This window comes from Misgurnus anguillicaudatus, chromosome 14 (assembly GCF_027580225.2).
Source record: "Misgurnus anguillicaudatus chromosome 14, ASM2758022v2, whole genome shotgun sequence".
Lineage (NCBI taxonomy): Eukaryota > Metazoa > Chordata > Actinopteri > Cypriniformes > Cobitidae > Misgurnus > Misgurnus anguillicaudatus.
In genome coordinates this window covers 9,313,787-9,339,764 of record NC_073350.2, presented here as the reverse complement: position 1 = coordinate 9,339,764, position 25,978 = coordinate 9,313,787, and the positions used below count along the sequence as shown (strand labels likewise).

The 25,978-nt window shown below is 37.0% G+C and overlaps 2 protein-coding genes across 3 annotated transcripts in view; both read left to right on the top strand.

Moving 5' to 3' along the window:
* Positions 1–3,244: 3,244 nt before the first annotated feature.
* On the top strand, positions 3,245–13,276 carry cist1 (colon, intestine and stomach enriched 1). The gene is made up of 5 exons (XM_055183651.2): positions 3,245–3,397; positions 7,623–8,255; positions 8,396–8,556; positions 10,777–10,849; positions 11,970–13,276. Exons 1-4 carry the CDS (start codon positions 3,352–3,354, stop codon positions 10,822–10,824), a joined length of 888 nt encoding a protein of 295 aa, XP_055039626.2. The 5' UTR covers positions 3,245–3,351; the 3' UTR covers positions 10,825–10,849; positions 11,970–13,276.
* A 413-nt stretch (positions 13,277–13,689) lies between these two features.
* pde4cb (phosphodiesterase 4C, cAMP-specific b) overlaps positions 13,690–25,978 on the top strand; it is a 115,805-nt gene continuing 103,516 nt past the window's right edge. Inside the window, exon 1 of one of the 2 annotated variants that reach the window (XM_073875830.1) lies at positions 13,690–13,725. The gene's annotated coding sequence lies outside the window, so the exon portion shown is untranslated. The remainder of the gene's footprint in view (positions 13,726–25,978) is intronic. The other variant, XM_073875832.1, reaches the window with a different exon arrangement.

The following is a 25,978-nucleotide window of genomic DNA, read 5'->3' as shown; positions in this document are numbered from 1 at the left end:
ACCCTACTTTTCATCATATCTGTTTGTCAGTGTCAGTGTTTCCGCTATATACATTCTACCGTGGCGGCCCGCCATGCCTAAAACATCACTGCCACGCCTGCGGTTGTGGATAGAAGGGATACAGCAAACGAAATCTCGCTGGATGACCACTGTTTTATCCTAATCCTTCAACCAAACCCAACTCTAAACACAAAATTTCACACGATTGTAGGATGTATTTGTATCTCATTTAGCCAGAGCCGCTGTTTTCATCCTAATAATCCTACCTCCAAATCTAATCCTTAACTTTTCGGCATTTGCTGTATCCCTTCTAGACAAAACCCACGGCGGCAGCTCGCAAAAAAGCTACAGAAATGTCCGCTCTGCCAGACTGGCTGTCTTAGAAATAAATTCCTTTCTGGATTCGCGTTGTTAACTCATTTATAAATAAATCTCCTAAAGTATCATCATTTCTTCCATGGGTTTAGTTTAATGAACAAATAGATTTAAATCAACAGAGGATGATTAGGCTACGTCTCTATTTTGAGAAATAATAATAAAATAAATAAGCCTATACGAAATATGTTACACTTAAATAATAATTAAATTGACAAAACGAATAAAAAAGTATTTGAGTTTCTGTTTTTTTTTGTGACGCGCTCTACAACCAAAGCAGCAGAAAGCACGTCATGTTTTTAATGATTTTAAATAAGCACAAAGTTTTCTCCTTATTGTGAGTTTACACAAATAAAAATACATAATTTGAAGTTTCGAATATTGTTTTACTTTTATCTTTATTACTATAAATTTAGGGTAATTTAAGGTGCAAGGTCATCACGCATTTGATGTTCACCGGCGCATATACACGGACGCAGCGCTGGGCTGCGAGAAAAGACATTATTAAACTTTCGATTTAACATATTACGAGTTTTTTTGACATTCATTTGGAATCACTGTACTCATATTATCAACTTATCTGGTCATTATTTATTCAGAATATAGGCTATAAGCGCAGTAGCGCGCTGCTGACCGCTCAGCTGTCCGCTCAGCTGTCAGTCAATCTTCTGTGCTTTAGATCGACACTCACAAAGTTTCACATTAAATGATATTATATTTGTCCAAAAACAAAAGGCTAAATACTGAATACTACTTATATGCGACTGCAAGACATTAATAGTCGAATCTGTTTGTAAGGAAACTTACATTATTCCCGTGGAAGAAAAGAACGTTGGTAATAGAAACTTGAGGCAGACGGTGAGACTGTTTTATCTGTTTTCAGACGAAACAGCACGGTCGGGGTACTCCCGGGTGAACCGCATAATATTTGATGTAACGGGTGTAATAATAGGCTTTTCGCGCGTCATTTGCGTTGTAGATGCAGGTCGGGACTCAATAGACAAGAGTAAAATGCGGGTCTAACATCCAAGATCAAAATTTGACTCGTTTTTAAATGGCCCCGTGCTTTGTGTTTAAGATCTGTCTGAAGACCGTTAAAGGTTTCTATTCAACTGCGCGATTTGCGGTGTGACCGGCTCGGCGTCTTTATGTCAAATGGTCCGGGTGTGAAATAAAATTGCTGCTGATGGATGTTCGGTCAATCACAGCGGTGCGGATTATCAAACAGGACTGTGCGTGAGTTTGCAACAGCTCTGTAACGCTAAACACGAGCACAACTTGCAATGCACACTACATTAAAACTACAATGAAATATCCGAACTACGTACGTAGCTATGTAACGTTTTTTAAGAAAATACATTTTAGATCAAACATAGAAAAGCAATATGCTATAAATATAAGGAAAAGTAAATGACAGCATGAAAATGATAAAAAAATACATGTTAGTTTACTGTAGCCTATATTCTCCTTAAAAAAAAAATAATGTACATTTATAATCATTATGGGCGCCCCCTGCCGCCACAGCTGAAAAAAATCCTAGAGGAAACACTGCAGTGTCTAAGGGGCGATTTATAGTCGTGCGTAGGTCCTACGGCGTAGCTACGGCGTAGGCTATCCGTAGCCTGTGCGTAGCTCTGCGTAGCCTGACGCGCACCTCACAAAATTTCTAACAGCGCGTCGGCTCTACGCGAACCGTAAGCGCTGTGATTGGTCCACCAGAACCCCTCCCGTCAGGTAAAAAAACTGCGTCATAGGTATTTCCGTTTGAGACGGTGAAAACAAAGATGAGCCAAGTTGAGGAGTGATTTAACTCAAACTGAAACATAAGTCGCTGTTTATTTACTTCCATCATTGCTGGTCTTCTCAAATTATACACAACAAGTTGCTATTTCTTCTTCGTTTGTGGGTTTACTTGCTTAGCTTCTTCTTCTGTGACGACTTCTGCTGCTACTGTGGTTACACGCGTGATTACTGCCAACCAGCGGTTTCGCGTGTGTTTGCACGTCGACGCGGACGGCGACGCACAAGTATAAATGAAAACCGACGCGGAACCTGCGCCGTCGCTGCTGCGCCGTGGGACCTACGCACGACTATAAATCGCCCTTAACACAAGTGTCATTTATGAAGCGTACACGAGTTCACACGCATAGGTTGTGATCAATAAAAAACAAACTTGATGGGAGAATGGGCTTGCAGGGTGGGATCTTAGTATGATTCATGTACGCACACTTGCAGGTGATATGTGATTTATAAAGGGAACATTGCTTTGTTTTATAAGTCTTAATATTTCTTGATGTCTTTTGTGTGTATAGACTTTTATTATACGCAAAGTTTTATCGATGAGACCCCAGATCATTGCAGGTGTGATTACGGAGGCATTCTGCAAGGCATTTAAGACGTTTTGACAAATCTTTGCTTTTGACAAATGCATTTTCTTCTCACATACATTCAGATATTACAATAAAAAGAACATAACACAAATAAAAATACTACAAATAACAATAACAAGCTACGATAGTACATCTCGGCAATCGAATGCGATCAACCCAGTTTTCTGGTTTGGTCACGTGATGTTCGACATGTACCGTATTACGTGTGATGTTGCACACAGAACCATATAAAGTAGAAATATAGAAAGAAAATATAGAATAATTAATTAAATAAAACGTTAATATTTTTGAATAAAATGTGAATAAAAAGTTTCAAAGTTGATGGTAGATTTCTGGTTCTCAAATAAGGGAATCTACCTAATGCAAATATTAAACAGCACTGTTAGCTATTGTGAACTTGAAGGAAACTTATTGCAAACAATTATAAACAATCGAGCAGTTATTTATTCAGTCATACTGCAGAAACCACGCCTACTGCCTCACCTCCACATCCTGCTCCTCAGGATATACTCTGTGTCTGCTGAGAGTTTCACTGTTGTTTAGTCCTGTCATATTTTACTTTTTGACTCACAACAACTCGACTAAAATGATTTCCTGTCTAGTATTTGTCTTACTCATTTCTGTACCAGAAGGTAAGAGAATGTCTTTTTTTAATTTCACAATGCTATTGATTTAACTTGAAATACACATGTTCATTATTTCATATTCAGGAAAATAATACTGAATTAATACAACCTGCAATGCTTTTGAATTGAATAATCTTCATCATTATGTGTTCTAAAGAGTATTTGATAGTAAAGTTGATCAACTATTGTAAGAATATAAACCAGCATACAGTATTTTAACTGTACTTTCATATGTCCACATAAGTCATGTGAAGGAACAATAGCTATAAAGAAGTTTCACCACACTAAATTTATGTTTAAATGTTTTTCTGATTTAAAAAATCCTGATTAAAGCTGCAGTCTGTAACTTCGGCCTCTATATCGCCATCTCTGATTGAAATATAAAATTGCAGTTATTTGCGAAGTGTGTGCGTTGTGCTTCACCCCACTACTCTGTGTAAATGAATCAGATGTCTGTGATCGCCGCATCAGAGGGGATCTGTCATTATACATCCACATGACAGAAGTACATCCTAGTACACCTGCATTCGAAAACGACCGATCTAAACCCATATTAGTTATCTATTTTCACCCATCCTCCTGGCGAATGTGCCACCAAGCCTGTGGGAAACACTGAAGTGAAGTAATATATCTGCCGCGTTTGTTCTGACTAATGGATTAATCACACCAAACGTTGGCCGCAAGAACCGCAAGGTGTTCGGCGGGCATAAACAGCGCATAACACTTACTACCCATAGAAAATCATTCAAAAAAGGCACCTGCAACTGCCATAAATGCGTTTTGTGTTATCAGCCCCTAAGGGGCCATGCACACCAAAGCTTTTTACGCGGCTGAAACGCCCGTTGGATGCCGCCTGGCAGCTTTATTTCAGCCGACTGCCAGCCACGTGAAAACTGGCATTGACGAGCTGAGCTTTTTACCCAAAGTTAAATATTTTTTAACTCTCAGCACTGAAAAACGGCACGCTTCCATTGGAATCAATTAAAAACATACACCAGCCGCCGGCGTAAAAGCTTTGGTGTGCACTCACCCTAAATGACAACACATGTGTTTTAACAGATGCCTTTCCGGTTCAGAGAAAGCTTTCTCTGCTAAAGTATTTTATGTAGCACAAGGTCATTGTTGTTTGTTTGACTTTGGCCATGTGCTGTTCTCTGTGTCATCTCCTGACTCCGCCCCCTCGTCTTCTTGTTAATCACCTCAATATCGTTTCTTCATTATCACCTGTTCCCCTCTTGGTTGCCCTCTTATTTAATTCCCTTGTGTTTGCTGTCCTGTGCTGGTTCGTTTGGATATTCCAAGTTTAAAGGTATTGCGGAGGATTTTCTTTTTCCGGGTGGATCATCAAGACTATTGGTCCTCCAATTTGTCAATCAGGAGTGTTGCGCAATTGCATTTTTTTTAAAAGTGGAGAAGGCGGTTCTTTTCTAAGATTCGAGAAAATCCTCCGCTACACCTTTAATGTAAAGTCTTGTTGTATGTTGTAAAATTATAAAGTAGTCTTCAGTCGATGTTTAATAACAAGTTTATTGTTAGTTTAGTCTAGTATGTCTTGTGTTTGTTTGCAAAGTTCTTGTTGTTTGCCCCTTCGTATATTTAGATGTCGTTCCCCAGATGATCGTCTTTTGAATTTTTTTAGATTAAACGCCGCCATTTAGAAACTCATTTAAAAACTGTTTTCTAAACAAGCTACAAACTCCCATCTGGAGCACACGCGATGAAGCGGCCGCTTCCTCTTTTTTGTTTACAGACGTAATGTCATTACCAAAGACGAATGACGGTTTTCAAACTTTTCCCGGGAAACCGACCCATCTGCTCAAATTATAAATCATTATTATAAGCATACCATTGTGAATTAGGGCAAGTTAAAGAAGCAGTTTTCAACACTGATTTTTTTTTAGATATCCAATAACTGATTTTTGTTACTGAAAGTTTTACGGATTGCTGCTTTTAATGCTCGAATTTAGTTCTAATCATAAATGCAAATCATATATTGTGCTGATGTCTGAATTTACTGGATTACACAGTAAAGACACAATAAAGTATAATTATAATATAATTGTAACTCTTTTACTGTTTATAATAAAATTTTTAATAATATAAAAAAATATTTATTAATAAATTAAAATTATTTATTTTAAAGGGGACATATCTTTTTTGTGCCATAAATGAGCCCCTGGTGCTTCTATCAACCTAGAAAATTTGAAAAAGATCAACCGAGCTTATACTTGGTCAACTGTTCTCTGCAAGCATGTAAAAAAAATAGCTCATTGACATTGGGCTCCCCTTGTGATGTCAGAAGGGGATCTTATAATTGTAATACCACCTCTTAATCTGCCCTATCCAACCACACCACTGCCATTTAGTGCAGAGATCAGCTCATTTGCATTTAAAAGGATACCCAAAACGGCAAATTTTTGCTCGCACCTACAATTTGACAATTTTAACATGCTATAATACATTTTCTGTATGGTATTTTAAGCTAAAACTTCACATATGTATCTGGGGACACCAAGATTTATTTGAAATCCTAAAAAAGTCTTGTGAAATGTCCCTTTGAAGCAATTTAAGAAACATCTAAGACAAAGTAAATCTTTTTTTAGAACTCAAAAGCCACATACACACTTCACTCTAGTCCTCAAGTTTCAGAAGTGACAACCAGTGTTGGGGGTAACGCATTACAAGTAACGTGCAAAACATAATAATATTACTTTTCAGAAGTAACAAGTAAAGTAACGCATTACTTTTTAAATGTACACATTAATATTAGAGTTACTTTTTTAAAAAAGTAATTCAAGTTACTTTTCAGTTTAATTAATTTGATTTAAAAATAAAATAATGTACTAATTAAACTGCGGGAACAGTTTGAGTCGGAAACGGAGATGGTAGGCCAGAGCTAGACATTTTTGCGATCATAAAAACACCTGCAAGGCGTGAAAGAGATCAAGCAAAGTAAGAAAAAGTAACGCAAAAGTAACTTAAAAGTAACGTAAGCATTACTTTCCATGAAAAGTAACTAAGTAACGCAATTAGTTACTTTTTTGGGGAGTAACTTAAATTGTAATGCATTACTTTTAAAAGTAACTTTCCCCAACACTGGTGACAACGACATTTAAATGCAGGAGTGAATCCCCTAAATGGAGGATCCATGTGTACAAATCAAGACTTAAGGGCTCGTTATAGTCGTGCGTAGGTCCTACGGCGTAGCCGCGACGGTGTAGGTTCCGCGTCAGTTTTCATTTATACTTTTGCGTCGTCGTTCGCGTCGACTTGCAAACACTCGCACAGGCCGCTGGTAGGCATGAACCACGCGTGTAACCAAAGTAGCAGCGCAAATGCCAAAGAAGAAGAAGAAGCTTTGCAAGTTAAGCCACAAACGAAGAAGAAACAGCAACTTGTTGTGTATAATTTGAGAAGACCAGCAATGATGGATGTAAATAAACAGCGACTTTTGTTGCAGTTTGAGTTCAATCACTCCTCTAATTGGCTCATCTTTGTTTTCAACATCTCAAACGGAAATACCTATGACTTTTTTTTACCTGACGGGAGGGGTTCTGGTGGACCAATCACAGCGTTTGCGGTCCGTGTAGAATTGACGCGCTGTTAAAAATTTTGCGAGGTGCGCGTCAGGCTACGCAGAGCTATGCACAGGCTACGGATAGCTATGCCGTAGAACCTACGCACGACTATAAATCGCCCTTTACTCCCGAAACTGCGATAATTGACAAAGAGATTACATAGCAGCATCAAGTGCATTTAGCATTCGCTTTTTGACCAAATGACAGCAATTATTTTCTTCAGCAATTTTAATGAAACCACTGTCTACAGAGGCATTGTATATGTGTTGTATATGTTTGTATATATTTGTAAAGCTTTGCAGAGTGCACTCTGACATTGTGCCATGTCAATGTGTTATAACAGTTTTTTGGGCTTGGCTCATAAACAATCAAGTTTAGAGCTATAGGCCTACTTGTGGGCAGGTGTGGGCCATTTTATCACTGTCTCATTTTTCATTTCTAACGCATTTTAATTTATTTTATTTATTCAAAGTTTCTTCTTGTTTGCTGTTTTTTTCTTTCCAAGATCTGGCAACACAATTATCTGCTTGTACCGCATTCCCCGTGATTTTCTAGACTATGCATACAGAAAAGAGAGACTGATTTTAGCTACAGTGTGTACGGGGAAAATCTTCTAAAAGAGCAACCTCTGAACATAACATTTCTGTTTACAGGTAGTTTTCAAGTCGCTCCAGATGCCTCCTCAACTACACTGAGTACCTCCAAACAAACTACAGAGATACAGAACCCAAGCACTACAACAGCCCCATTAACAACTGACCATACGACACATCAGTCAACCACTGTTCAGTCGACAGCCCAGTTAACCACTGACCATTCAACAGCCCAGTTAACCACAGTTCAGTCGACGGCCCAGTTAACCACTGTTCAGTCGGCAGCCCAGTTAACCACTGACCATTCGACAGCCCAGTTAACCACTGAACATCTGAAAGATCAGTCAACTACTGTCAATCCAAGCGATCAGTCAACTACTAAACATCTGGGATCCCAGTCAACTGTTAACCGTTTAACATCGACAGTTTGGTCAACCACTGACCGTTTGACAGATCAGCCCACAACTGACCAATCATCCACAAACAAGACCGTCTCTGAACAAACATCTCCATCTCAGACAACACTAGAAGAATTTAATAGCAACACTATTAATCAAACAACACAATTGCCACTTACCAAGAGCACACAAACCACCTCACAATCTACACAGCAGCCCAACAATTCTACTGTTCAAGAACCATCAACGGGAACATCACGTCCTACAGGACAAAACAATGCAACCTCCATCATAGGTTTGATCATTCGGAAGATAAAAATAAATTAAAGTTTCTACAGCTGTCCTGGAATCTGTTGTAGATAGATTCCTTGCCATTTAAATCTGCATATGTGCTGTTTTATACACTGATATACAGTAATAAATTGTCTTTTGTAGCTCTGGAAGGTAAAGGGGAGAAATTTGTGGTTGGAAATCCTGGGCTCATTGCAGTGCTGTGTATTTTCTTCAGTACGTTGGCCATGATTCTTGTAATTGTGATAGTGAAGGTGGTTCAAGCCAGGAGACCACAGTTTGAAAGGCTTGATGATTTACCGATGGTGGGTCTCGTATGCTTCTATACCATATTACATCAAAACCATATTACATTGTCAATACAATAATCCAGCTACTGAATACACTTTATTCAGTCTGCCGCCATGTTGATTCCAAACCGAGATAAGAGCTGCGCAGTGTGTTCATAAAATCTGTTTTGTTATTAGCCTGTTGGCTAATCATTAATTTCTTATGTTGTAAACATGCTTACTTTTCTTTAAATGTAGTCCTATAACTAAGCACATATCTCCAATTTGTACAGATTACAAAAAACACAAGGCATGAATACGTTTAAAACTTTTCTCTTGTACGTTTTTTAAGCACATTGACTGGAATTAACAGAAGCAGGGTTCATTTCTAACTAAATAACATTTGTACACAACTTTGGGGGTTCATATGGGGTTTTACTAACCTGGCTCCGCCCTCCTACGTGCTTCCGCTTAATTTTCATTTCGCTTCAGTACAACGTCTGGGACTGCTGTGTAGAGTTTCGTTTTCTCTGGCAAAAATCTGCAGGTCCAATCTGCAAACAAAGGGGGGTGGCTAAGAACGACGATGTTGAGGTTGTGCGTCAGTTTGAGTTGTAGTTCAGTAATTGCAGTGGAGAAAGACGTAAGAAAAGCTATTCGGTCCGTTGTTGCAAAACTGCAGAATATACAGAAGTTAAAGCCGGAACAAGAACAATGTTTGCTAAGTTTTGTTCTGATCATTATAAGTCATGATCATTCTGACTTGTTTCCGGCCGGTTTCGGCGCATGATATACGTCACGACCACACATGAGAGACTCTGGGCAGATCCAATACTTTTAAACTTCAACAGTGGACCCTCCTTAACGGAAGTAACGCTTTGCAATGGAGCGTGGCCAGACTCTCTGTACAAATGAAATGAATGGTTGGACCAGGCTATAGGGTTTTACCTCTAACAATACACAACGAACTATCACGTCAAAAAAGTCAAAGATAAAGTCAATGTTTATGTCTTGAAAAAACATAACAGAGAAAATACATGAGACAAACTTTTATGATATATACAAACTGAAAATGTATACTTACACTCTTATGCTGCGTTTACACCAACCGCGTTTCAGGGGTCAAAATCGCGTCTACCGCACCTAGTTTGCAGCTTTAACAGTTTGAATGCATTCGCGCGTCTAGAGCGAATTAGCCGTGCAGAAAAAGCAAGCATTTGACGCGGGTCAGAGGCGAAATCCGCTTCTTGTGGGAGGGGCAAGTGCTATGCGGTTGTCTGTTTGCAGGATGGCTGATGTTGATCGTGCATTTATCGAGAGAGTTACCGGTTTGTATTTGGTAACCTTACTATATGTCAAAAAACGTCACGTGACTCAAAAGTGAAATGTGTATTACAACTTACCAGGTTGCCCAATGTCCTCACTGACACTCTTCTAATCGAGGTCCTTTTAATTCCTGTCTCTATAGAAATAAGAACTTGTGTCATATAGCTCTGGGTGACTGCTCATGGACAATATCAAGCCTTCATGCTGAATGAGTGACTCCGGGCGGGGCTGCCGCCACAGCAGCGTCAACGCATCTTCACATTGACTTAACATTAACTCTTTCACCGCCATTGACGAGATATCTCGTCAATTAAGAGAAAACACTTCCCCGCCAATGACGAGATTTTCTATTATCCACCAGGTGGCGCCCTTCCGCAACTTTTTAAACCCGGAAGTAATGCCCTATGGCAAGCAGCTGCATGTCCGTGTCTGTTTTAAAGATCGCTCTGAATGGGATCTCTATGAAAAGCTTGACGCACAAAGATGTGTAAAAAATTAACACATCCTTTCTAAGAGTGTAGTTATTGTTATAAAATATAGTATTGTTGCACTATATTAGTGTTTTAAAGAAAAGTAAACATGTTTTCAACATGAGAAATTAGCAATTAGCTAACAGGCTAATATCCAAAACAGATATTATGTACACAATGCGCTATACTCATCTCAAATTAGGTCATATGTCTCTTCTCATTTTAACAATCCATGACTTCTAAGGTTCTTTGTAATGTGGAAATTTGTAAAATGATGTATTTTCTGTGTTTTAATGGCTGAATGACCAACATCCTGACACAAAACAATAGGTTTAAAGCGCACGCTCTGGACGCCCATCCCTCACAGCCTTGGTTTGGACTCAACATGGCGGTGGACTGAATAAGGGTTATGGGACTATTTATGAAATAAACTTTTAATGAATCTCTTTTCTTTTGTCAGGGTGGAATAACTGAGGATGCCCCCTTTGCCCGCTACCGTTCAAAATAAAGAAGACACATAGATTATCTCAAAGGTGAAGGATGTCGTTTCTGTGCCACCAAACAGTACTGCAAAATTTTTCTAAACATTTTCAGTGTCCAAACCCAAAGACAGCTACCTTGCTGCCTGACAGTCAGGCGATGAGTTATCAGATAGCATTTTTTATGAAGTTACTTCCTAAGGAAACTTGAAAGGCTTTCAAGGGAGCATCATCCCTGCATTCAAAATCATGCCCTCTGACAGTAGGCCTACATGCTGAATTAAGTACCTATTTCTTGACCACTGAAACAGTACATATTGTGGTATACTAGTATGTACAGTGCATTCCAGACATATAACATTAACCACATTTTCATTATCATGTGTCATATGTTCAGTCACCTTCACTGTAAAAAGTGAAAAGTTGGATCAAAACTTCAATTAGTTTACTTCAATTAATAATGCTTAAAAAATAAAGTTTTTTCAACTGAAATGTTTTACCTAAAGTAAAAATGTATTCTTTGTCCAACTTTTAACTTATTAACAACACCCATGAAAATTATTTACTTAGATGTTGTACAATACATGTTAATGCATGTATTACTTTAGTCCAATTTCACGGAATTTTGTGATATAGTCATGTAACATTTTGATTATTTTTTCGTGATATATTCACAAATTTCCGAATTTTTTTGTGATCGTATTACAAATTTCTGTTTACGAGTAATTGTCAAGTAATTGTTTTGTCCTATTTTCTTGCCATTGTTGCTTCGGTTTAGGGTTAGATTTACATAAAATGACATCCTTACCCAAAACCAACTCTAACCCCAACGCCAGGCGACAATGGTTTAAAAATCAGAAAATATAAAAAATTATTCCGATTTTTTTTTTTTTATAAATCATTACTTAAAGTGACATCCTAACGCAAACACCAAATCTAACCCTAAACCGAAGCGACAATGGTTTGAAAATAGGAAAAAGCAGTTGAGTAACCAATACGTGACAATTACACATAAACAGGAATTTGTGATACGATCACGAAAAAAGAATCAAAGAGTTGCGTGACTATATCACGAAATTCCGTGAGACTGGGTAGCTACCTTACACTAAAAAAAAGAGGCTTACAGTTTTAAGTAAAGTTTTTTATTATATTTTTTTATTTGTTTTTTCCTCAGATCCTGGGACCCAATGTGACAGAAATGTGTCTGTAAGAACACAAAGAAATCTAAGTGGAAGCAGTAGGCCATCAGGGATTTTTTCATCTTCATGCATACAGAAATTTTGGACATAGGCTACTAGTCACTAATTTTTGCATACTATATATTATTGAATTAGGTGATTCCAGGTGCAGGGAATGTGTAATAATACAAAACAGATTTAGCTGGGATTTCGACAAAATTTAGATTTACTGTTTACAACAATGATTATTTATTGGCAGGAATAGATTTTTTGGACAAAGTTTGCTGTCCTTTACTGCTATTAGGTTGAAACAAAGGGGCTGCAGTTCCATTTGGTGCCACTAGAGGAGCAGTCATTACATACACATCATCTATTTAACGGTACTTGATCATTCTGTATGATTTACATTTTTATTAAGTTTTGTATATAGTTAAAAAATTGTTCAAAATTTTTTCAAGCACAAATTTAAAGCACTTTTATAGACTTAAGACATGATGTGCAATACCCAATGTATTAAGGACCTATGATCACCTTATTTTTGTCCCAAAATGTCACAGCCAAGATTCAAATTTTGAAAGTGGTTTAGTATCGAATGATGTCTCATTTGCCTCAATACAGTGTACTAGGTGCAATGATGATTTACACAGTAAATATTTATAAGATAGTGTCACTGAAGCATGCCATTTTCATCTTAACCTCTAGATGGCAATCAAATAGTTCACAAGCAATATAATGATTTTTTAAAATATAATGATCCAGTAAATAAGCCTAAATGATGCAATAAAACCAGCAGTTAAAATTTATAGAAATACATCCATCCACACTTGACAGAATTTCTTGTGGTCTTTATTTTTCATGCTAGAAAGATTTAAATAGACAAATATGACACTATGCTATATACCAGGGGTCTCAAACCTTTTTGTGAGCAAAGGCTACCACAATATATAAAACAATCTGAATGGCTACATTTTTTAAATAGTCTACTAAAAATGTTTTTGTTTTACTTGTTGATTTTATTTTATTTTACTTGTTGATATGTTTCATCATGGTTTAAAATGTTAACATACATAAAAGAAGCCAAGTTAATTAAAAAATGTGTAATACATTATTAATATTAAAATTGATGCTATTGATAGTATGTGCTTTGGTGGGCATTGGGCAACTCACAGACTCCGTGTGGGCACCATGTTGTGAGACCACTGTTATAACATTTTTTTTTGCATAAAGCTTAAGTGTCCAGTGTACTGTATATTTCAATAGATTCCAATTGTGTTTTAAAAGAAATGGTAATAAAGGATGAGCATCCAAACTTTTTTGACTGCTTTTGACTGAAGAAGGTGAAAGTTTGTATTTTAAATGCTATTACTGCTCACAGTTTTTAATCACTTTTTTGCTAATTTTAGCTTTTTTAACTCATGTGAATTCTTAAAATATATTTCATGTAGTTTCTATGTTTATAGTTTAACTGCTTTTAACCTAATCATTCTTAACATGCTATTTAAATGAGTTTTAGACATGTCTCACTGCCTGACATGCCAGCTACCCTTGAACTGTGTTGGACAGCATGCTCTCATTGTTTACATCAAGACATTTCCAGCCATCATGTGACTGCATAGTCGTCATTTGCTGAGAAATCAGCGTGCGGTTCAGAGTTTGAAGTCTAAAATCTTCCACCTCAAATAAAAGCTGAAGTATTTGAGCTGAGCTACGTATCAGTCACACCTGCTTGACACTCCCCTCCTACTGACACATGTAAGACCTTTTTGCTTTTTCACTGCTGCGTTTATAGACATTCCCAGAAATGTTTAGTATATAAACATCATTTTCAAGTGTTTTGGTAAAATATATAACCGGTTAAATGAAAGATTATTAATTTGAAATTATCAAGAGTAGTTGACACAGTAAGGTGTCATGTGTAAAAGTGTTATTAGATAAATATTGTCTAAGATCAAATACCACTTTTTTCCTCAGTTTTTGAATCTTCATTGTAGTTTATGTTATTCAATAGTAATTGTTATTGTCTAGTTTAGTCCTCTATGCTGTAAAAAGTGAAAAGTTGGATAAACTTAAAAAATTACTTTAATTGGTAACACCTAAAACACCTTCATTTAAAGTGTTTTCACTTAAACATGGAAGTTGAAACTTAATTTTTAACTTAAAAGTTAATCCATCTTCTAGTTTTTTACAGTGTATAACATTTGTGTGGTTTCAGTCTCATTAAACTATAGTATTCAAAGAATACATTTCTATTAAAGTAAATTTTTGAGTTGTTTTTAGCAGGGGTTCTCAAATGGTTAGCCAGGGGCGTGAAATATTTGTTATAAATTATATAATTGTGTTTTATAATTATTAAGAAGGGTATTTACAACCAAGAATCATGTGACTTTTTCTGTACTGAACTATTGAGTTCAAATGTAATATAAACAAAAAAGCCTCCTAAAAACACTATGAAACAATTGTACACTGAATTTCTTTTTAGTAAATTCATTCAATTTACTCAATTTTTTAAGGTAAGTGGTCACAATCAATTTATTTAAGCTACATTTAAACAAAAGTTTTTTTTTTCAATTTTTTTTAAATGTAGCTTAAAAAATTGATTGCGACCACTGACATTTTTTCAATGTAAAATATGTTTTAACATTAAAATATGCTTAGTAACTGTTAGTATTTTAAGAGTTCCTTTGAATGGTTTCTACCCTGTAAGGGGTCCCTGGTCGCAAAAAGTTTGAGAACCCCTGATTTAGAACCGTTTGGCAGGAAGGATTACTATTTGCAACTTGCTGTATGCTGTATATGATCTACAATTTAAAAGAGAAAGTGAAACAGTAGCCATTTTCCCACAATGAGCATTTCAAACAATGCTTACATTGTTACAACATGTTAAGAAAGGGATGCTAACAACTGAGGTGAAATTATAAGATCAGAAACATCTTTGGAAATTTAGTATGTTATAGTCAAGTGCACTGCATAAAAAACGTCATGTTTACTGGCAGCCTGGTCTTACTGTTAATATGCAGTAATAATATGCAGCTTTCAAAAACACAAAACATATTTTTGTACATTTAAATATATGCTAAAGTGTACAATGTAGACATATTTGCAAGATTTAATCGTAGCATTATTATGTTTTTACAGCTACAAAACGTGAAACATTTACAAATCTTTCATATCATAAAGATTGCTGTTTAATTTCCCTTTAATCATTTTATCGATAATGTTACCCCCCTAACCCAAATCTAACCCTAAACCTTTTATACCTACAAATTTAAAATATTATGTATTAATATTATTAATCTTTTAAAATTATGCAATGTAGTGGACAGAAATGTGTAAGACATTTTTTTGTAACAATGGCATTTAAAATATATTTTAAGGTGATAATACAGTCCTACACAAAACAGTTTATTAAAAACTGTTAAAAATTAAAAGCATAACAGACAGAGAAGTGTAAGCACAATAATTTATTGCAAATTTTCATAAAAAATACCATAGGGGACAAAAATGTCCATGTCCAAAAAGTGTCTCAAAAATATTATAGATTTATATTTTTTTCCACTTTCACTGATGCCATTTTTTTCTGTCAGCTCTAATCACAATGACCAAACATTCATTAATTTTCCGAATTTTAACCCTTTAAATGCTGTTTGGTTTACATAATGCCACTGCTGTTTTTTATGAAAAAAAGAAAAAAAAATATTATTTTCAATTTACTAAATGCTAAGCAGATTTTTTTTCTTTGATTATTAGACCCTTGGATATATCAATGATTAACAACAACACTAATTTGTATGCATTCATATTTTTATGCAGTATCAGATAAAAAAAAAAACTACCTCTCAGGTCCATAAAGGACAAAAATGTCCATGTCAAAAAAGTGTCATAAAAATATTATTCACTTTCACTGATGCCATTTTTTAACCAGCATCAGCTCTTATCACAATGACCAAACATTCATTAATTTTCAGAATTTTAACCCTTTAAATGCTATTAATTACACAGAATAGACGTAATGCATTTTATACCATACAAACTGTATATTCTATTCCCCTTACCTACCCCATTCTCTAACCCCAACCATCACAGAAACCCTTCTACTACTTCACATTTTCAAGAAACATCATTCTGTTTGATTTATAAGCTTGTTTTCTCCTGGGGACCTCAAAATGTCCCCACAAGGTCAAAAAAATACTGGTATTCCTATCTTTGTGGGGACAATTGGTCCCCACATTGTGATAATTACCAGGTACACACACACACACACACACACACACACATTCAGTACACACATACAAACACACTCTGACATCCATACCAACACACCCACACAATTATAGCTTCATAATATATCTAATTGGCTCTATAATATGCATAAGCCAAAAACAGCAGAAAACAACAATAAAGCGATAATTTGCTTTATATGCCAAACCTGAAAAAATGGCACCATCTGGTAAAAAATAGTAAAAATTTAAATTTTGAAGCCTTGCCAACAGAATGAAAGCCTGTTAACAAAGATTGCATAATTGTATAGTTGAATGGCACCGGGATTAAAAATTGCAGTTTTAATGGGTTTCAATGGGGACATTTTTGTCCAAAAGGTCCTGAGAGGAAGTATTTTGTGTACCTAGTAGAAAATAGATTTTTTTAAGGAAATGAAGGTGAAATAATAAAATTCCAATAAAAATACACACCTGTGGCAAATTTTATGCAGTTAGCATTAACACAGGCAAAGTTATACAAAAAAAAAAAAAAACTGAAAAAGCCAAAAAATGTCCTCAAGGATGCACAAGGGTTAAAATGACAATGTGCTGCAGCCGCAGTCCTCTCTGGAGTTTATGAAGAACAGAGAAGTATTAAAGTTATTAATCCACGATAATGTTAATCCGGCTTCTCTCTTCGAAGGCAAGCATTTTATATTTCAAACATACATCGACTGAAAGACAGCAATGTCACAAATCTATGATATAGCACGCAAGAGCCAATGAGCATTTGATATCACTGCCTTTGTGACTGCATCCCAAAGCTCCAAGGAAGGCATCAAGGCCCGTCTGAATTCAGTGTTTGGTTTACTTACTGTCTCCTGAGATATCTTTATTGTTTTGTCCCACAATTCTATGCATCTGTGTGCACAGAAATGTGATTGGTCGAGCCGGGTCGAGTTTCAAAAAAGTATAATGGCCAAGAAAGCGGCTGGAGCACAAATTTCTTGTAAATAAAGTTATATTTTACACTTGCACTTTTAATTGCATTTCTAGTGAGACATTAGTTTTGTAGTTTTCAGTTAGTTGTCAAAAAAGCTCTCTCTGTTTATAATTCAAACAGAATTCCTTATGAAGACTGTCCGAATGCGTTTCCCAGAGCTGCCTTCATTTTAAAATGTGGGTTCTGGCTAGTGAATCAAATTAACTTCTTTTGTTAACTTATGTTGTGTTTTGGTGTAATTATTGTTTCATAGGAGAAAACGCCACATGCGTAACTTATTAATGTATTAGTCCTGTCAACACATCGATATTATACGTAAAACACACACAGATTCTTATGAGATCACGTTGATACTGGAGTAACACTGTAAAAAATAGCTGTAATTATGCAGCTGGTTTCCAGTAACTTACTGTAGAAGATAAAGACTGAAAATGTTTCATGTTCATTTAACTTTGAACAAACCGTAAATAACATCAATGTAAAATAAGTTACTGGCAACTAGCTGCCAGTAATACTGTAATTTCTACACAATGTTTTACAGTGTAGGATATAATAAAATACAGCAATATAGTAATAAGTTAATCCAAAGAAAGCTGATGTCATATGTTTTTACTGAAGGTGATCACTTGATGACTTGTTTTTATAAAAGCAGTTTAATTACAGGCGACTATTCCTTATACAAGAGAGATCAAAACACACCGAAGAGTTTGACCGTTTAACCTTTATATTATAATAAACTGGCACAAAGTGCAGGGAAATCTGAGTCATAAACATTATCCAATGAAATGAAGTGTGTGCTAATAACAAAGAAGTTTATCAGCTTTTCATGTACTGGCAGGTGCGTTCCAGTTAATACTCGAAACACCCAGAATGATATGATTTTAAATCTGTCATGTTTTGTTTATGGCCAGATATACATGATATGTGACTAATCACACAAAACAATAACATCATGAAAATATTTCATTTTCAGTTTTGATTATTGAGTGTTTCCATTCCTACAACCTATTGTACTCGTATTTGTTTAATTATTTCAGTTTTGACCTGTACATGTTAAAGTTTTAAGATTCAACCAATTAACATGTTTTTACTGTTGCATTTTTACATTTTTTCTTTAAAAATCTTGACATTATTAACAGTGTTTAGCTCCCAGTCTTTGTAATTACATAGTTTGTGTTCAGATTGGTTGCTAAGGTGTTGTTCAAAGTGGTTGTGTGCACACAGATGGGGCTACATATTTAACGGTCATTGGCACATGAACCCACCCATGGTACACATGCACTTAAAGAATCTTGATGTCTCAGATACGTCATGAATGACGTATGTAAGCTTTTATTGTCAGTCGAACTTTACAGCTATTTTATTGCCTTTTTGTTATATTAACTGCTAATTAAAGGCGGGGTGATTTTCAAAAAACACTTTGGAAAAGGGAGTCCGCTGAGTACTAAAACACACTTGTAGCGAATCAGCAGTAAGGGGCGTGTCTACTAACCGAAATCATTGCCTGGGTTGCGTATGTGTCTATCAAAAGAAGGTCCAGGTTCTAATGGGGTAGGGCCGTGTTTGTTTAAACTATTTCAAATGTCAACATTGGCTTTCAGAGATCAGGCACCCCGCCATTAATGGCCAAAAGTTTATCAGTGCTGACTTACTAGAAATGGTGATTAGTAGAAGGCATGATGAACTTAAAGTATTGTTAATACTTAAAAATATATTTATCAATATGTTATACATTACAACAGCAAAATAAACTAGAAATCAAAGGTAGCCCAACCGAAGTAAACACTGTTCACCATAATTGTAACCAAACATTTTCAATAAAACATCAACATCTGACCGAATTAAAGTCAAAGTGGAAGTTTCTTATTCATTTAAATTTTAAAACAAATTGAATTTAGTAATAGCATACTATAACATACATTTTATTTATAATGGTTTTATATAACTGACCAAATGATGGAAATTTTTCATGGAAATTTTACATTAAAATACATAAATCTTATTAATTAGGCTAAATATTTTTTAAAGTAACAAAAATTAATACATTTATATCTCATTAAAGCAACACTAAAGAGTTTTTGCTTTTTGCTCCCCCTACAGGTTGGAAGTGGAATTGTCCATTACCACTGTCGTAAATAATTTAGCCTACCGCAACAAAGCTGGCTCTGATTGGATTGTAGGTCTGCCGTAAAGCAAGTTTTTGTAGTTTTCACTCGAACTACAGGACCGCGACCCGACGGTTGGAAACTCATTGAGTGCGGTTTTGGCCGATAGAGGGCTGCAAAGCCAATGTGAAAGTGCCGTTCACCCTGTTTCGAGTGGATGAACGACTGAAACTTTTTTGGAAACGTTATTTTGAGGTAAAAAAACTCTTCGGTGTTGCTTTAATACAATTGATTTATAAACAACAATTAAAAATGTTATCATGATATAAACAAAATAATAATAATAATAATAATGATTTATTTTTGCTTTTTAAAAACCCTGACACTGTGTTACAGTATGTCCGTTAGCTATGAGGCCATCACTATGCTGATAATTTATCTGCTGAAAACAAAGTTGTGAATGCTGAGTTAGCGCTTTATGCTAGTTAATGCTATATGCTAGTTAATGCTATATGCTAGCGTTTACGTCAGTGACTGCTCATCCGAGGGGCGCTGATTCAAAATATCTGTTCGGAGTGTCATGTGTGTTGCTCGTGTTTTCAAAATATCATCATGTGAACCATGTGCATCACGTGTTTTGTCAAAATAAGTGCCTGCTGCACACGCAGGGCCGCTGGAAGTCATTTTGAACAGGGGGTGCTGTGATTTTTTTTAACAAAAAACCTATGAGCCTATAGGCCTATTTAAAATACATTTTTAAAAAATAAATACATTGAGTTTCACTACTTTATTGTCATATACACTTCAGTGCACACAGCCAGGGTCTGAAACACACAGACATCATCAGTTCTCAGATGAATATATGCGCTATTAATCAGAAGCAGAAATACTTTTAATAATCCCAGGGGGAATTACTTTCGTTACAACTTCAGATATTCATATATTAACATACTGAAAATGCGTATAAATAGCACGAGGTGTAAAACTCGTGCAATACATACGCCAAATTCCACTTTGGCGTGCATATTATACGCAAGTCCTTCCCATTCACTTAAACGGTGCATCTTTTTTGTCGTTTTATTTATTGGTTTCTCAATTTTTTTCTGTTTTTTTTTTTAAACCATTTTCGCTTGGGTTTAGGGTTAGATTTTAGATTTGCTTAATGAGGTTATTTAATATACAGGTTTCTCCATGTTTTTATCCATATTTAAGCCATGGTCGCTTGGAGTTGGGGTTAGAGTTGGGGTTTGGGTTAGGATGTCATACTTAAAGTGTTTATTACAAATAAATTAGGCTACTAAATGCTTAAAATTAAGCTTCTAACATCATATTCTCTTCATGCAAATAACTAAAAATATATTTCCGTTCTCACATATTTAAGTTAACTTACTAAATAAAGAAAGAAAGAAAAAGGGAATTGCTAGAATAATGTTAGACTCTGGGGTTAAACGAAATGACAAATAAATAAACATTTAATTCACTTTTTGATGAGCACAAGAGCATGCGGGTAGCCTACTCGTGAAGAGCGGAGACAAGGAGCGCGCATATCAGACGTGAACACGAAATAATAGTGGGTTTAATTATGCTTTCACTTCATTTTCTGGCAGTTTCACTTGATAAGGAGGATAGTAATGACAAGATGACGCCGAATTACATACAATATTATTACCTTACTAAATCTGAGAGAATGCAAACACATTACAATATTTTTTCCTCTGCCCGACGGACAGGGCGCAGATACATTTTTGTAGCCCGACAGGAATTCGCCATAGCCCCGGGACGTCGGGCTAGCGATTTTGCGAGCGCATAGTTTTTTTTTTTTAGAAAGACTTTCTTTAAAGTGAATTTCGTTTTGTATAAATTGTATCTTAATATTAATCAATGTTTAATCAAACAATTGCCTCGATTTAATAAATAAGAGGCAAACCAAGAACTTCGGGTGTGGTGTGGATTAAGTGAACCAACTATTTCCGCAGCCTACGTCTTTCTGCTTTTAATGCATTTCTTAAATTAATGTCTCAATTACACAGTAGGCTTATAGAAAGTTATGATAGGCTATTTATTGCTTAAAAGCAATAGGCTATATTGTATAAAGTGTATCAATAAACGTGGCGTGACTTATAGTGCTGAGTTACAGAGCTGGTAGGCTGCTATATCAAACAACATCACTGTAATCAGAGATGCTTTCTTTCTATTTTTTACCCCGCTGTCATGTTGTGTGTTTATGTTATTGAGAGGAAAGCGTGCAGCACATATTTATAACATGTTGTTATTCAAAATACGTTTTCCACTTGCTTCTCAAAGTGATCATGGCTGAAAGCTGCTCGGGAATATTTTTCTCTGAGGGCGCACTCACACTATCCAAACCAAACCGCGCTCGGGCGCGTTTGACCCCCAAAGCCTGGTTTGTTTGACAAGTGTGATCGCTCTGTTCCGCGCCCGGGCGCGGATTGGTTAATCGCGCCACGGCCGGGTTGCAGAGGTGGGCCGGAGCGCGGTTCACTTGGGCTCAGGCGCGGAAGGCTGTGGTGTGAGCGCATTCGCGCCTGATCGCGATTCAATAGGTGAAGACGTCAGCTGCGCGACCACTCACCTTCATCTGTCTCCGTAAAAACCTTTTGATGCGCGCAGCGGGGTTACGTGAATGTCCGAGCTGCGTACGTGACAGATCAACTAAGCAATATGATGACATGTGAGAAGGCTGTCTGTAATCGCGCACCAAACGACTCCGAATAAAAAACACAGACTTATCATTACGGTGGGTTCCAGTGTTAAGAGAGAGCTTTACTTCCTGCTTTTTTCAAAACAATCGCATTTTAATGACGAAAGCGCGCCCGGACTCGGATCGATAAAAAGTACAGTGTGAGTGCGTGCACCTGGGGGAGTAGGGAGGGGTGACAATCGCGCTGGGGCATGGTTTGGTTTGGTTTGGATGAGTGCGCCCTCATTAGAACCATACTGTAACGCAACATTCAACTGCTTTATAATAGTTTTTAAATAGTTATCAGGCTTACTTATAATTTTACTGTTTTAACATAACATGCTATAGATCAAATACACCACATAAAGTAGTATCCATGTCTAACTATACAGAGTAGTATTTTTTTTTCTGATTGGGCGGGCAAGCTGTAGCTCCGCGCTTGCCATGCGGATGAACATTTTACTTTCGTTTTTAAGATAGGATCACACGTCGATTAACAGTGGTAAAATATTCTCACAGTAACATACAGTATATTTTTACATAGATCATTTTTTTACTAAATAGTACTATTTATTTTTTAAACTTATAAATAATTCATAATTTGAACAAAAATAATAATGGGTTGAGTTCTGATATTGTAGACTATTTTATAAAGAAATATATGGTGTATAATTACATTTTTAGAATATATTAGGTTTTATATAAGGTTTGTACTCTAAAAATACTTTTTTTGTTACAAACAAGAGATAAAGAATTTACAAACGTTCTCATATCACCATATCCACAGGTACAGAGTCATTATATACAATAAATCCGTGGGGTAGCATTTAAAAAACATTTAAAAATAGATGCATTTGTTTAAAGCAATACATTTATTTACTTAGCTACAGATGAAGCAGCTCTTTACTCCTTCTAATCGGTCATCATTTATGTCCAATGACTCAATAATAATCTTTTACATTTTAATCCTTTAATTTTTCATATTAAAAGGCGTTTTTGTGCTGCTGCGCCTCAATGTATGTGATAATAAGCAAACCCAGGTTGTCATCCCGTTAATACTGTATGCGCATTTTATCAACGCGCTCTCCTACTTTAGCAAAAGACACTCGCGTCGCGCATTGTGCCGGTTGTATAATAGAGTCCAAAGTCTCTTGTGAGCTAGGGGACGAATGCCCAGGGAGTTCAGAATTTATGTGTGGGAATGCATCAGCGAAAGGTGTGTGAGTCTTTTCTGGGTCATGGTGCTGCGTACCCATAGTCACGTAATTGCGTGATATAGGGTGGAGCCATGTCCTCAAAAGACGCAAGGCGGAGAAAGTGCGCTCAGATGAGGCCACGGAGATGGGTAGGCACAGACAGTAATGAAATTAAAATCCAAAATACACGTAACAACCTGTGTGTCAAAAATAATATAATAATAATAATAATAATAATAATAATATAATAATTTCCTAATATATTCATAAGTAATATATAAATTGTGCAAAAATATTTTTACTTAAAAAAAATTCTCCCTCTCGCCAACAGGGGGTGCTGCAGCACCCGCAGCACCCCCACTTCCCGCGGCCATGTGCACACGCGTAAAAGGTTTATGATAAAAGAGAAGCTCACATTCACAAAATACACGCAAGACACTCCCTTAACAGTAAACTCTGATTAAACATGAAATTATTCGAGTTTCTGGCAAACTCGATCGTCCCTTTTTATCACAAACCCTCTAGACGCGTTTGCAGCAGGCACTTATTTTGACAAGACACGTGATGCACAAAGGATCTCTCGATGCACAGAACACATATTTTGAAAAAAGGAACCACACACATGATGGGCTACATACATGTTGTGACGAACTTCGCATCGAGCGCCCTCAAAAAAAAAGTCACCGGCCGCTACGCTGAAGTTCTACTATTGACATTACAATTACGTTTTGCAGGTCCATATGTAAAAAAATCTTATGCTGAGTTTACACCAACCGTGTTTCAGGCGTCAAAATCGCATCTACCGCGCCTAGTTTGCCGCTTGAACAGTTTGAATGCAAACTCCGCTTCTTGTGGGAGGGGCAAGTGCTATGCGGTTGTCTGTTTGCAAGATGACTGATGTTGATTGTGCATTTGTCAAGAGAGTTACCAGTTTGTATTTAGTCACCCTACTATAGGGGGGAAATAAACGGCGCGGGTTGATAAATGTCACGTGACTTAAAAGTGAAATGTGTATTACAACTTACCAGGTTGCCCAATGTTCTCACTGACACTCTTCCAAGCGAGGTCCTTTTTATTCCTTTCTCCTCTATAAAAATAAGAAATTGTGTCGTATAGATCCGGGTGACTCCTCACAGACAATAGCCGTTTCTCAATATGCGTTCTTGTCTGTACTTGCCTTCTTGTGGACTTGTAAAACGTCATCAGTCGCGGCCCAAGTACTGTTCCAATTCAAAGTTCGCATCAAGCCCAAGTTCACATAAAATCCCCGGATGTGTTCTTGATCCGCCCATTTTATCGAGGATGCATCATGGGCCCTGTCCCAAATGGCACACTCCGGACTTGTGGTCCTCCTCAGAGTCCACACTTTGATGACATCACGTAGTCCAGACTATAGGGACCCTTGATGCGAGTCCACGTGGGTGCACCGGAGTTGTATTTTGGGACAGACTCGAGCATCACACCGGAAATAGGTAGAGAAGTTGTCCATCAGTGTGAACTCCTCCCTTCCGTCGCCTGATTGGTCTGATTGCCCTTTCGCAAGGACTTCTGGGTTGGCAAAGTGCGCGAAGCCTGCTGCAGTGCGGGCTTCGCTGAAGACCGCATCAAGGGGGCAAAGGAGGCGCTGATGAGCACACTTTAAAGCGTAAAAATGACAGATGGGACACTCTACGGACTCGTAGACTAAGCGAGAACGCGCAATTTAAGGCCACAAGACCGAAAGTCCACATGAAGTGCGCGATTTGGGACAGGGCCAGAGGAGACTTGTGTGGACTTATGACAGCGAAGTTTCCCATAATGCATTTCGCGTCAGGAGTTCGTTCTTCCGAGTCTGAACTTGCAAGTTCGAACTACGAAGGACACAAGTCCGAGTTTGGTGTACTTGGTATTGAGAAACGGCTAAAATCAAGCGTTGTTGAATGAGTGACTCCGGGCGGGGCTGCCACCACAGCAGCAAGCAGGCTCCTGATTGGTTATCGCGGCGTGAAATTCCGCCAAAGTTCACATTTTTTCAACACGGCCGTTAGCCGCAAATTCGCGTGAATGCAAAATGCACAAAAAGCACCATTCGCTCGTACCGCACACAACGCTCAATTCGCGCCTTTCGCGCGAGCTAGATGTGCGAATGAGGCGGAAACGAGTCTTCCACGCCACACCAAACGCCTCTTCCACGCCGCGGGACCTCCAGACGCGCGTCAACGCGTCTTCACATTGACTTTCCATTGAAATCACTCGCGCTTCACGCCTCTACCACGGTTGGTGTAAACCCAGCATTAGGGTTGTAAATGGACATTTCAGGATAATTTTTGCACTTAATAATGTTACAACTATGTAAATATTAGAGAACAATTTAGCAGATTATTTCAGTGCATTCTTTGGCACTTTTAAACTAAAGATTTTGGTTTGGTTTGTGGTCTGATTTTCTGTTTTTGAGTGCATAGTACATTTCTGTTTATTTCTGTGTTCAAGTGAAATCCTTCACTTTCTGTTGTGCCCCAGCACAATGTCATGGTTGATTGATTTGCCTTTGGCACACACTTTTATCCAACGAAACAAAATGCTCCCATCAGAAAAGCAGCCTGAGGTACGATGCAATGGATCAAGACTATTATTACAGGAATTGCTCTCGCAAAAATGCAAATTCTGTCATCAATTTCTCACCCTCTAGTCATTCCGAAACACATGTTGATGGGAACACAAAAGAAATATCGCAGTGATACTTTCCAGAGATGTTGAGCTCTCTTAAATATATATATATATATATATATATATATATATATATATATATATATATATATATATAT

Coding starts and splice junctions, on each gene's coding strand:
- cist1 (XM_055183651.2), top strand. CDS start 3,352: ATGATTTCCTGTCTAGTATTTGTCTTACTCATTTCTGTACCAGAAG. Junction 8,256..8,395: donor CAATGCAACCTCCATCATAG/GTTTGATCATTC, acceptor TGTCTTTTGTAG/CTCTGGAAGGTAAAGGGGAG. Junction 8,557..10,776: donor GGCTTGATGATTTACCGATG/GTGGGTCTCGTA, acceptor TTCTTTTGTCAG/GGTGGAATAACTGAGGATGC.